We start from the raw sequence: 13909 nt of genomic DNA, 5'->3' as shown, positions 1-13909 counted from the left end.
CCGGGAAGTAAATCCCTTCCTGCAGCCGTCTAAACAGACCAGAGTTCCTGAAAACACGAGCGTCATGAACCTTGCCCGGCCATCCGACGTTGATGTTTGTAAAACGTCCCCTATGGTCCACCAGTGCTTGCAGCACCATTGAAAAGTAGCCCTTTCGGTTAATGTACTGGCTGGCCTGGTGGTCCGGTCCCAGGATAGGGATGTGAGTTCCATCTATAGCCTCACCGCAGTTTGGGAATCCCATCGCGGCGAAGCCATCTATGATGACCTGCACGTTTCCCAGGGTCACTACCTTTGAGAGCAGTAGCTCAACGATTGCGTTGGCTACTTGCATCACAACAACCCCCACGGTAGATTTGCCCAAGCCAAAGTGGTTCGCGACTGACTGGCGTTGCAAGCTTCCAGAGGGCTATGGCCACTCGCTTCTGGACAGTCAGGGCTGCTCGCATCCGGGTGTCATTGCGCTTCAGGGCAGGGGACAGCAACTCACAAAGTTCCATGAAAGTCCCCTTCCGCATGCGAAAGTTTCGCAGCCACTGGGATTCGTCCCAGACCTGCAGCACTATGCGGTCCCACCAGTCCGTGCTTGTTTCCCGTGCCCAGAATCGCCGTTCCACAACATCCACATGACCCATTGTCACCGTGATGTCCTCGGGCTTCAGGGCAGGGGACAGCAACTCACAATGGGGTCCCGTGCTTTGTGACAGGTCTGTGCCACTCTCAGACTTCAGGTCCTCACCGCACTGCCGTAGCCTCCTTGCCCGATTTCTCAGCATCTGCCTCTGGGAAAGGTGGATGATAAGCTGCAAGGTGTTGACAACGGCCATAACTGCAGCGATGGTCGCAGCGGGCTCCATGCTCGCAGTGCTGTGGCGTCCGCGCTGTCACTGACCAGAAAAGTGCACGAACTGATTTCCCGCCGGCGCTTTTAGGGAGGGAGGGCAGGAGTGACGGTTGTATGACGACAGTTACCCAAAACCACCCTTGACACATTTTTTTCCCCAGAAGGCATTGGGGGCTCGACCCAGAATTCCAATGGGCAGCGGGGACTGCGGGAACTGTGGGATAGCTGCCCACAGTGCACCGCTTCCAATGTCGACGCTTGCCCCGTTAGTGTGGACTCATAAAGTCGAATTACTGTCCTTAGTGTGGACACACACGTTCGACTTTGTAATATCGATTCCACATATTCGATTTAAGTAAAATCGAACTACTCTCGTAGTGTAGACATACCCTTACACAGGCAATTAATTTGAGTGGTGGTTCTGTAATTCAAACCAGTGGGATGGGAAAAGAGTAAACATCAGTGAGAGGTTTGGTGTTTCTATTTTTGCGACTCTAGAATTTTGTCCTTGACCTTTCTCTGAAGAGACTGGCAGCCATTCCGTGCTTCCACTGGCCAGGAGGAGTATGGGTTGGCTGGGGTAGAGCCTGTTACTAAAGACTCCCTGTTTTTCCTCAGTCCCCCTTCAACGCAGAGAGACTTACAGAACTAAGGCAATGAAGTGCAGGTTCAAACTGGGACTGGAAAAACTCAATTTAAACCACAAAATATTAAAATGGAAAAGCACTAGCTCTTCAATTAGTCATTAATTTCTAATTAGAAAATTATATTTTGTGGCAGTAGTAAAAAGAATCAGTTTATTTTAATTTGAAGTAAACAATTACTTGAATCAGAATTATTTACTACATTCATTACTTTGACTTTTTTCAGATTAATTTTTTTTTACTAGTGCTGCAAATTACAGTAATTGAGTAATTAGTACTAAGATAAAAACTCTTGGCATTTGAGTGTTTTCCAAGCTCTCTCTCTTCCTCCTCTTAAACTGAAGTTGCAATCTGGCAACAATCATTTGGATAACATTTGTTCCTAAGTACACCACATCAGAATTGCCATGACAAAGGGATGATTTTTTTAATCTTTAAATTAATGCCAAAGAGTAAAGGAAATTTAGCATTAAGGTGGGACTCTCATCACGGGAGTCAGTGGTTCTACCATTCTCTCTCTCCATGCATGGTTCTTGGTCTGTGCATTAAGGCCACAGGCTTATGTGCTTTGCTGAATTGGGGACTAAAAATGGAAAAACTAAATGCCACTTTAGATATACAAAATGGAGCAGATTGTAGCCAGGTCACTCAGGCCAAGATGGGACACTGCATATTGGGGGACACAGTGTTCTGCAGGACACTGCTGTGCACCAAAGATGAAGGTGGCCATGGAGTTAATTTTAGCACTCAGTGGGCTGCACTTTCCTGTCTCCATCCCATCCTGGAGTTCCTGTTGTGGCAATGTTCTCGTTAGAGAAAGCTCATTTTCAGGGGCTTAAAACTCAGTCAAAGCAAAAAACTCCAAACCTCTCTTTAAGCTGACATGAGGGGAATGAAGTACTGAGAGCCCAGAAAGGCTCAAATAATTAAAAATGTCACAGGAATCAAAGACAAAGGTGTTTCGTGGCTGGCTGCCTACTAATAGTACTTCCCTCTGCAGTGAACTGACATAGCTACAACAGGACTATTGTAAAGGCAGCATGTTCATCCTGCTGGTGTGAAGAGGGCAGAAGCACCTTACGATGATCTACAGCCAGCCCTTTCTCAGCTCGAGGGACAGTCACCCTGGGGAAAGAATCTTCGGAGCTGTGAAGAAGAAGAAGAGTAAAAAAGGAGGTGAGCAGAATCCTTTTTAGCTCTCAAGGTGCTGGGGCTGGGGGGAGAGATGATTTGCTTTTGAAGACTGAGTTTCTTTAAATAAATATAGCCCACGATGGGGTACTTTGCCCTTTTGTTGTATTTTGAGAAAACAAAATGGAGACGCCTTCAAGATCTCAAACATGTTGGAAATTTGGCGCTGAGGTGTGTGGAAATAAATGACTTACACGTAATATCCTATTCTACCCACTGAGGCATGGTAGGCAGACCCAAAGGCCAATAGCATGAATCTTATATATGCTTTTAATCGAATAAGCCATCTTCTCTAAGGTTGTTTTATTGCCAACTGACTGGAAAGGAAATGCTTAAAATATGTAACCAACAATCTGATTCCAGTCTATGCATACAATATTGATTTAAGACACTTCTCTAGTAAGCTGTCAGCGAGACAGGATGCCTGGTACAGAGCTGCCCACTTAAGCAGAAAAACTGAAAGAAAGGAAATGTTTAGAAATTAAAGCAGCAAGTGAAACTCACTTTAAACAAACCCTACTGATGTTAACAGGCGTTATTTCTGAGTGCACAGGATTCTATTCTATAGATGAGAAGAGATTCTCAGTAATGGGAGACAAGAGTCAGGACACCTATGCTGTAAGTGAAGACTGAAATGCACTACCCCCTTAACTCATGCTGTTGGGCCTGAACTCAGAACAGTGGGGTTGCTTCAGCCAGCAATGTCCAGAGGAAATCATAGAAGTGTAGCACTGGAAGGGACCTCGAGAGGTCATCTAGTCCAGTCCCCTGCACTCAGGGCAGGACTATGTAATAACTAGACCAAATGTATGCAGGTAACACAGCCTTATTAACTTGAGTTATGTGGTATATTGGTGTGTAATAGATTTTACCATGTTTCCAGAGAGACTCTCATGTTGGCTTTGCATTGGGGCAGTTTATGGCCCAGATAAAACTTGTTTTAATAAACCAAATCTGAGGCAGTTTTGGTCTCTTGACATACACCTCAAAAAAACAAGGCAAGACTTCAGATTTACAAAGCAGGATTTGTGAACATTGTCCAAATAATAAAAGCGAGAGTCAAGGAAAACCACAGGTTGCATGGACAAATGTAATGCAATGATACAAACTACTATATCTCACCTAAAGAGAACTGTGTCCCAGTGAATGTGATGCAGTCTGCCACATACACCAGGATGGGCAATTTCTGTTGTTGTTATCTTTGTGGAAGTGGCAGAAAAGGACTGATATAAGGGAGTGTGGCCTTTCCATATGACAGGATTGGTGATCAAGGGAAACAGGACACTTAGCTGTGTCTTCCATGCTCTGTGTCCATATCTTGTGTGGTGAACTAACAGCACAGTGCTGCCAGTAAATTACAAAAACAAATGCTTGGTAACTGTTCTCTGGGTGTGATTGTGCTTCACAGGTCTTTGGACTTTGTTATGAAGGGGGTAAATGAAAAGGAGGCAAAGGTCTGAGAGGCATTGGGAATGGCTGCCAGTCTCGGCAAACTGATGCAGATTAGAAAAGTCAGACAGGTACAGAAAAAATTTCAAATCCTGGTGCTGCTGGTGCAGTTACGTTGCTTTTTTGTTGTTGCTTTGCTCATGCCATCATCAAAATAGAAAGAAAAAACAAATGTCTTAGTCTCTGGAATACACCCCATCTGAGTAGGAGACAAGTGTGCAGTTTCTTGCAAAGGCCAGCAGCAGCAAACTCCAGCCCCTGGCCAGGAAGCCTGTGGTTCCTTTGGATGCTGGACTCTATATCTAATAACAGGCTCCACTCTGCTGTTCGGGTTCAAAGCACACAAGGTCTCTGTCCTGCAAATGCCCCAGTAGCGCGTTTTGGTCATGTATAAAAAGGAATTATTTCAGAGTTTACTTATCTACAGGTTGAAGAGCTTTGGGGGCAGAGGTTGTTTCTCACCCTGCGTCTTGACTCAGATTAACCAAATGTCTGTCTCTTCTCCAGCCTAAAGTTTCAAGTGGTCCATGTAAACAAAACACAGCTGAGTGCAGTCTCTCCTCTTCTTCCTGGAGCTGTTTTTATCGATAAGCAGGATTTCCTGAAAGTGTGGTGTTGGCTAAATGTAAAACAGGCAAGGGATGAGCTTCTGTGTTAAAAACCCAGTTGTCTAAAGGCAGGAGGTCATCATTGGAGAAAAGCAGATACAGATACCTGGACATCAAAAGAGAAAAACAGGGATTTAAGGATGGCAAAAGCACAAGGTATGGAGCCTGACACTGGCCCCAGGCTGGCCTGTGCCTGCACCCTCAACAGCCAGTTGCCCCAGACTCCTCCCCGCACCAGCTACTCAAACACCTACCTATCCCTCAGCACCCACCTGCCCCCATGAATCCCTTGCCTCAAGAGCTCCATGCATCAGCAGCTCATGAACTCTATCCTCCTGGAGCCCTAGCAGCCCTCTATCCATCTACCCAGTCAAAGTCCTCCACCCAGCTATGTCCCCAGACACCCTTGAGCATCTACCCTTCCAGAGATAAAATGTTTTGTGCATCTTCATGTCTTACCGTCATCAGTGCTCAGGGCAGGCTGTGTTCACTGTGTTACATTTATCCGTATATGCAATAAATGCCATTACAGAATTTGTATGAACTGTCACATGAAGTGGCACAAGACTTGGCAGCTATGAAAACTCATCACTGCCCAATTTCTATATTCACAGATTAATTACAAAGTGCAGCCATTGAGGAGACCCTTTCACACTGTTTGGGAGTTTAAGCCTCACATTTAGGTATGGTAAAATGAAACAGAGAGAGCTCCTACAAACCTGAAGAGTTTTTGCTTATAAAGTTATACTTTCAGGTTTTAGCAGCAAGAGACACACCTGAGAAGTAATTAAAATTAATTTTTAATATATTGAAATCTGGAGCTAATGAGGTGAAAATATGCATACCCTGCAAGAGATCACTGAGGAGCAGGTGAGGCAAGGTGCTCAGCCCAGGAGGATGTGCATATTTCTTTGGGGAGGATAGATCTACGTGTGCCACACAGCAAGGAAAGATTCTGGCCATTCTCTCCTTTTGCTGACTCGGTTTTGCTGCCCCTCTCTCTTAATTGCCATATTGTCCCATTTCCCCAGGTCATCTCCAGAGCAGAGAGAGAATCAGCCTGTTGTGTGTGTTTTCTTCCTCGTCGTTAATTTTATTTTACTGATTCATATACACTCGTTTTCTTGATTCTAAGGGCATGTCTATACAGCAAATGAAGGTGTCATTTTAGCACAGGTAGGCATATCTGCACTACCTTTAATCTAGCTAACTGGGGTAACAATAGCAGTGAAGATGTCGCTGCACAGGCTCTGAATGGGCTAGCCTCCCCAATACAAGCCTGCTGGGACCTCCATACATACTCAGCTTGCCTACCTGCACTGCAAATCACACCTTCATTTGCTGTACAGACAGACCCTAAGAGCTCAAGTCCCCTGAGGAGAGGCAGCAGCTTCAATTAGATCCAACTGGAGGAGCAGTCGTTCCTAGGATGCTGATTTCATCTGACCCATTTGCCTATGAAGCCAGAGCAGAGGACTAGAGCTGAGCCTTTGGGAGCTGTGTGGAGACAGGCCTGGGCAGAGTGTGGCACAACCTCCAAGGTCAGCTCCAAATGGAAACATCCTCAAGTCTTTGGGGAACTAGAAAAACTTTGAGGCAGTAAAATTCTGTTTTTCTTTATTAATAAATGGTTGGTCATTTTACCTTATTCACTTACAAAAAAAGTGTGCTAAATGTGGAGTTATTATTTAACATTTATATTGTAGTAGCAACCAGGTGAGGTCCCCATTTTTCTAGCAACTGTACAAACATATAGAAAATTAGTGTCCCACCCCAAAGAGTTTACAGCCCAACAGACAACACACAACAGTGGCTGAGACAAGTAGGTAAGGTGAGATGGGGGAGATAGGGTAACACAAATAATAGAATGTGTGCAATTCTCAGGCAATCAGGAGCAGCAATCATAATGCCACCTGCCCATTATCATGGGGGAACTCTATCCAAGGAAAAAGACCTGGGGGAGGGGGGGGAGTCATGGTAGATAATCTGTTGAAAATGAGCTCCCAGTGAGATGCTGTAGCCAAAAGAGAAAGTTAAGGGGGTGACTTGATGACAGACTATAAGTACCTACATGATGATCAGAAATTTGACAATAGATGGCTTTTCAATCTAGCTGACAAACGTATAACAAGATCCAATGGCTGGAAGTTGAAGCTAGACAAACTCAGGCTAGAAATAAGGAGCACATTTTTACCAGTGAGGGTAATTAACCACCGGAACAACTTACTAAGAATTCGCCATTAATGGAAATCTTTAAATCAAGACTGGATGTTTTTCTAACAGATCTGCTCTAGTTCAACCTGGAATTAATTCAGGGAAGTTCTATGGCCTGTGTTATACAGGAGGTCAAACTAGATGATCACGATGGTTCCTTCTGCCCTTGGAATCTATGAATCAGATTGTATTTTACTGTGTCCATTATGGAAGAGATGATTTCTGAGGAGGGAGTTGAAGGAGGGTCAGATGGTGGCTTCATGGATTTTGACTGGGAACTTTTCCACATATAAGGAGCAGCATGGGAGAAAACACAGAAGTGTTTGTCAGAGACATGGGGAATTGGGCTATCAAGGGTGGCATCAATGAGAAAGGCAAGAGCAGGGCTGGCCTTACCATGAGGCGAACTGAGGCGGCCGCCTGAAGTGCCAGTCTGGGGGGGGGGGCACTAGGACCCAGAATATAGAAAATTGTGTCTGCTGCTGGTGACTATGTATTCTCTCTGCTCTATATGCACAGAGATGGTGGAGTGCTGTGCTGGAGGAAGGAGGGCACAAGAGACATAACAGGCAGGCAGGAGAAAAGGTGAGAAGGAATAACAGAAAGCAGTAGGAGCTGCAGGGAGAGAGAGGAGGAGGAGCCTCTTATGTACCTCTCTAGCACCCCCAGGAGCCTGGACTGATTAACACCAGCTTCCCAGGGAGCTTCCTGTTTCCTGCTGCTTCCCTGAACCCATTTGAGGAGAACAGGCAGTCAACTGAAGTAGTAGGAACCAGTTAGGCCCTTAAGACGCTGATATCTTCCCTCACTCAGGCCCTGCTACCAGCCTGCTTATTTGTCCCCTTCAACTGAGTATTGAGAGCCACTATAGCTGGCACAGAACAGCAGTCATGAGTGAAAGAAGAAAATACCCCTCTGGGGCAGCATTCAGAAAAAGAAAGAAAGCAAAGGAAGCTTTTCTATCTAAGCAGGAAGGAACTTTCCTGAGATACATAGACACAAATATCAGAGGGGTAGCCGTGTTAGTCTGAATCTGTAAAAAGCAACAGAGGGTCCTGTGGCACCTTTAAGACTAACAGAAGTATTGGGAGCATAAGCTTTCGTGGGTAAGAACCTCACTTCTTCAGATGCAAGTAATGGAAATCTCCAGAGGCAGGTATAAATCAGTATGGAGATAACGAGGTTAGTTCAGTCAGGGAGGGTGAGGTGCTCTGCTAGCAGTTGAGGTGTGAACACCAAGGGAGGAGAAACTGCTTCTGTAGTTGGATATTCATTCACAGTCTTTGTTTAATCCTGATCTGATGTTCTGATAGACACAAATGTTCACGGTGAGCCTTCCGGCCCCAGTGAGGATGTGAGTGGTGAGGAGATGCCTGATCTTCCAGTTAGAGTGCAGGTGACCTGGCAGCTACTGCAGCATCCATATCTCCATCTCAAATGGATATAACCATGCACATTCCTGAAGAAAAAGGTAGATCAGAGAAGAGTGTGGTGGAGGCGCAAGAAACAGCTGCTGCTGAGTTTAGTTCCTTAAGTCTAGATGATCCAGTACTGTGGACCCACTTGAGCAGTAGCCTGAGGGACTTCCTTGTACTGCATGGGCCACAGCCAGTGAAAAACTTCATGTTCCCCAAAGACAATGAAAATAGAAGTTTCCATCCAACACATTACTGGTGTGAAATCACCAATGGTGACAAAATGGAGAGGCCAGAATGCTGCATACTGTTTTTGTTGCAAACTCTTCCAGTCTAATGTTCCAGCCATATTGGGTTCTACAGGAACAAAGGACTGGAAAAATCTGGCATGCCATGAGAAGGCAGCAAATCACCAGAGAGCATTCCATAGGTGGAAAGAGCTTGAGATGAAACTAAGGTTAAAGGCCACCACAGATGATCAGCATCAAGAGAAGATTGCATCTTTACTGGCAAAATGTTCTGAAAAGGTTCATTGCCATTGTGAGAATGCTTGCTACCCAAAACCTAGCACTGCATGGCACTTCAGATCAGCTGTATGTGCCAAACAATGGAAACTTCCTTAAAATTGTGGAGCTGATGGCTGAGTTTGATGCTGTACTCCAGGAGCATCTAAGAAGAGTCACCACCCAAGAAATGTACACACACCACTACCTTGGAAAAACAATTCAAAATTAGATCATACAGTTATTGGCAACAAAAGTCAAACAGAAGATTGTGGCAGATCTGACGTCAGCAAGATATTACTCTGTTATTCTGGACTGCACACCTGACATCAGCCATACGGAACAAATGACTTTAATGGTGCATTTGGTAACAACAACAGAACCTAGTGAAAATGCCCCTGAAATGGTGACTATCAGAGAGCATTTTCTAGAATTTATTGACATTGATGATACTACAGGAGCTGGTATGACAAATGTGCTTCTTAAAAAGCTGGATGATATGGGAATTGCGATAGCTGACATGAGAGGTCAGGGCTACGATTATGGTGCCAACATGAGAGGAAAGAACAAAGGAGTGCAGACACAGATCCGAGAGTTAAACCCTCGAGCTTTTTTTGTCCCATGCAGTTCTCAATCACTGAACTTGGTGGTCAGTGATGCAGCATCAGCTTCTAGTGAGGCTGCTGAATTTTTAAATGTAATTCAAAGCATCTATGTATTTTTCTCTGCATCAACTCATCGATGGCAAATTTTGAAGCAACATCTGGGAATATCCTTTCTGACACTGAAACCACTGAGTGCCACATGATGGGAAAGTCGAGTGGAGGTGATAAAGCCTATCAAACACCAAATTGGGAAGATAGATGATGCCACGGTTGCCATTATGGAGGATAATGCTATGACAGGAACTGTTCGTGGGAGAACAGTGGCAGAGGGAAATGGAATCACCAGAAACATACATAACTTCAAATTTCTGTGTGGCTTAGTGTTGTGGCATGACATACTGTTTGAAATTAATGTTGTAAGCAAGAGACTCAAAGGTGTTGACCTTGATATATCAGGAGCAATTGAACAACTGGACAAAGCAAAGTCATACTTAGTCTTACCAGTCAGATGAGGGATTTCAAAACATTCTGAAGAGTGCACAGAATTTGGCAGAGGAACTTCACACTGAAGCTATTTTCCCACCCATTCAAGAATACAAGAGTCACCAAAGAAGAAGACATTTTGATTACGAGGCACGGGATAATCCCATAAGAGACCCCAAACAACAATTCAAATTTGAATTCCTTAACCAGGTGCTAGATTGTGCAATACAGTCAGTTGAAGAATGTTTCATGCAGCTCAAGGAACACAGCAGTATATTTGGGATGTTATATGATATTCCAAAACTCCTCACTATACCTGAAGAAGACCTACACCAGCAATGAAGGGCACTAGAGACAGTGTTGACACATGATGACATGCGTGATATTGATGCGAGTGATTTAGGTGATTAACTGAAAGCCCTTTCAAGATACATTTCAGCAGGATCAACTCCAAAGGCTGTTCTGGAATATATGTGCACAAATAAGATGACCACCCTCTTTCCAAATGCTTTTCTTGCTCTGCGCATACTTCTAACACTTCCTGTAACAGTTGCCAGTGGAGAACACAGCTTCTCCAAGCTGAAGTTAATAAAAACACATCTACTCTCCACAATGACACAGGAGAGGCCGGTTGGCCTTGCAACCATCTCAATAGAGCATGAGCTGGCCCAGTCTATGGACCTTCAGGAAGCAGTTCAAATCTTTGCAACCAAGAAGGCACGGAAAGCACCACTTTGATTATTCAAACAGATAAAAATGCCAGTGTTTACTATTCAGGCAAGAAAAGTTACATTTGCTGTTCAGGCATTTGAAAGTTAAGTGTTACTTAATATTTTTGAACAAGGCATTTTAAGTTGTTAGTTCTCCTTTATTGGGGTATATAGCAGAGCAGTACCATGAGAGGAGTAGAACAGGAAGAAGGCAGAATTGAGACCTTTCAAAGTTTTGGCCCAAGCGAGGGAGTATGGGGGTGTCATTTGAGCTCCCCGCCTCAGGTGCCAAAATGTTGCGGGCTGGCCCTGGGCAAGAGTCAACCTTACTGTAAGATAAAAGGTTGGCTAGGCAGGACAGACCTAGGTTGGGAAATGCTTTGTGAGAATGCAACAAGAAGTTTGGAGTCTGATTGTAGTGGAAGAGGGTCAGCCAGAGGAAGGGGTGACAATCAGAGTGACAAGCCAGGAAGATTATTTTAGCAGCAGCATTTGAGGGGATTTGAGGGGAGTGAGGCTACAGACATTAAGGGTAAAGAAGGAGGAGATTGCAGTAGCTGAGATGTGAAATGATCTGAGCTTGGACAAGAGTTTGCGCAGTGTGGGCACAGAAGAGAGATCAACTTTTAAAGATGTTGTGCAGGAGGGAGCGGCAAGATTTAGACAAAGTTTGGACATATGGACCAAAGGAAAGTGTTGAGTCAAAAGATGATACCAAGGCTGAATGACAGGGAGAATGGCGGTACTGTCCAATTCATAGAGAAAGGTTGGGGAGAGCTGTGGAGTGGGGAGAAGAGCAAGGGGAGAAGATGGAAGGAAGAGGGCACAAGAGGAAAAATAAAATGTATAGAAGAGGGTAGGCTAGAGCCATAGGAGAGAAGTGACTGGTCATGATAAGTAATCGGTTACGTATAACAAGCAGTTACATTGTGAGTAAATGAAACAAGGAATGAGACCAATGATGATTCAGTTCTGGAGTGGATAAATCCAGCAGAGAAAAGCAATGGAGGAAGGATTCAATATGTAAATAATCAGTCAGTGACATAGACAGTCAAATAGGGAGTAGTCAGTAGAACCCAGCACAGAGGGCGCTTGAGCTGCCCAACGAGTACCGCTGAGGGAAAATGTTTCTGACAGCCATGGGCTGGGTGCACAGACTTCAATAGTGGACTGGACATGTACAATCACTCGAAGAACAATTAGTTTTTTAAAACAAATATTTAGGATTAATAGTCATTTTGCCATTATTTTTCATAACGGAAAGCTTGTGATTTTTTTCTTCAGCCTTTCTTGACAAAGGAGATGTCTCCATCTCCCATTTTTCTTGACAGGAATGGTTGAAAAAGCACTAATACATTTTTCAGGAATTTTTCAAGGTTTTTTACACTTCAAAGGTTTGAAAAATGTCAAAATTTCATTAACATTTTAATCAAAAAATTCCAACCAGCTCTAAAGCTGTTTGAAAACCCAAAATGTTTGACTAAATATTTTTTGTTAATTTTTCATTGAAAATTGAATTTGACAAAAACTTTTCACAAAAATGCAATATTTAGGACAATTCTACCAACTCTAGTTCTTAATAAAAGTGAGACCAAAGGGCTGCACACAGTTAAGATGTCCTGTTCCCAATTGCATACTGCCTCCAATTGTTACCAACAGGCGTGAAACCAATCTGTCTGGACGGAAGATTATGGTCCCTTCTTGGGAGATTGAGAGGAGCATTGTGAGGAGCAGATACACTGAGAGAGTGGACATTCTTTCTAAGTGCAGTGTGTGGCCTCGATCTCATTGAGAACAACAGGAGTAGCAGCCATTTTTAAAGCTCTCCCTGGAATTCTATAGAGTAGAACATTATTCTTCAACCTCTGCTGAAGGAGAAATTTCAGTCATGAAGAATAATGGCAAACAATGTCCATTAATCCTAAACATTTTTCAGTGGAGCCTATGCACAAGATTTCAGTGAGTTTTAACTACATAGGAAGTTTGAAGACTCTATACTGTTCGTTTAAGACCAAACCAATCAAACCAATTAAGAGATTTAATTTTAAATTCTCTGATATTCATTCTATACTTAACAAGATGACACTTTTTTTTCATAAATATAAAAGATGCTGGCTTTAAGTGCAAAACTCAACTCAATCTTAACTATGGAGTGTTAGCAAAGCCTCGATAATACGTTGTTATCTCTATATAGATTCCTATCATGGCATCCATCACGGCAGTATCTCAGTACCATTGGTGTGTTCTAGTACAGTAGTTGCTAGGTTATTACTTGGGAAAAAAAGGTGGAGGAAGATCCATTACTTGGGACACTTAAAACCAGACTGGACGAAATACTGGAGAACAGACTGCATTACCGTTTGGAAGATGGACTAGATGTGCCCTAGTTGAAACATTTCTAGTTAACAAATTTCGACTAAACAAAAATATTTAAAGATCTCTAAAATTTGAAAACATGCTGAATCTGGCTTTGAATTAAAAGTTACCCCACTAAACAAACTTTCTGCAGACATAATACAGAAAAAATATCCAATAACTGTGTGGTGGATTTTTCTACCATGCCATATTTTCCCATTCACAGTCCCCCAGCTTGGTCATTGCAATATGCAGGCAGAGTAGATTCTGCAAGATCAATGTCCTGGCACTTGGTCATGTAAAACATGTTGATTCAGTGCAGCTAAAATTAAATGATCTCCTTATGAATGGAATTTGTTTAGAGGTGATAACCTCTCCTTTTCCCTGGCAGTTTGTGTTCTAACTAGAGATACAAGAAATCAAAGTGAGGTCTTAAGAACAATAAGCTCACACTTCTGTCATTGGGGGATTTTTGCTATGGTTTCTCTGGACTGGAATGGGAAAACCAGGGAACTCCAAAATAAAAACAAAAAAGAGGAAAACACCCTGTGACGATCTCGAATTTGAAGTGTTAATCCAATCTATTCTTTTAGGCACTGGGTAATCATACAGTACGTAACACTGCCCCAGGCTATTTTATGGGAATATGCATAAAGAGAAGTTTGCTTACTTCAGAGTTTCAGCAAGGAAAAAGCTCTGTTGTACATCGTCATATGCAGGAGATGAGGAATAGACATCCTTGACCCCCGAAAATCCACCACTGACTCGGCAGTACTTGTCAATAGCCTGTAGAGAGGATGTAAGAACAGAAGAGGCATATTTTACCTGTACTTTAATATTTGAAAAGATACGACAAAGCAAGGACTGACCAATACTGACCAGAGTACA

The 13909-nt window shown here is 43.4% G+C and overlaps 1 protein-coding gene across 1 annotated transcript in view; it reads right to left on the bottom strand.

Annotated features, from left to right (window-relative positions):
* Positions 1–4709: 4709 nt before the first annotated feature.
* The window catches only part of MAN1A2 (mannosidase alpha class 1A member 2), a 333986-nt gene continuing 324786 nt past the window's right edge, over positions 4710–13909 (bottom strand). The window contains exons 12-13 of the mRNA XM_065408870.1: positions 13692–13807; positions 4710–4842 (exon numbers count right to left, since the gene is read on the bottom strand). Of these exons, the coding sequence (XP_065264942.1) occupies positions 4710–4842; positions 13692–13807 (249 nt within the window). The remainder of the gene's footprint in view (positions 4843–13691; positions 13808–13909) is intronic.

Source organism: Emys orbicularis, chromosome 1 (assembly GCF_028017835.1).
Source record: "Emys orbicularis isolate rEmyOrb1 chromosome 1, rEmyOrb1.hap1, whole genome shotgun sequence".
NCBI classification, from domain to species: Eukaryota; Metazoa; Chordata; order Testudines; family Emydidae; genus Emys; species Emys orbicularis.
Note: the sequence above shows the minus strand (reverse complement) of the source record. Positions and strands in the feature narration are given on the sequence as shown.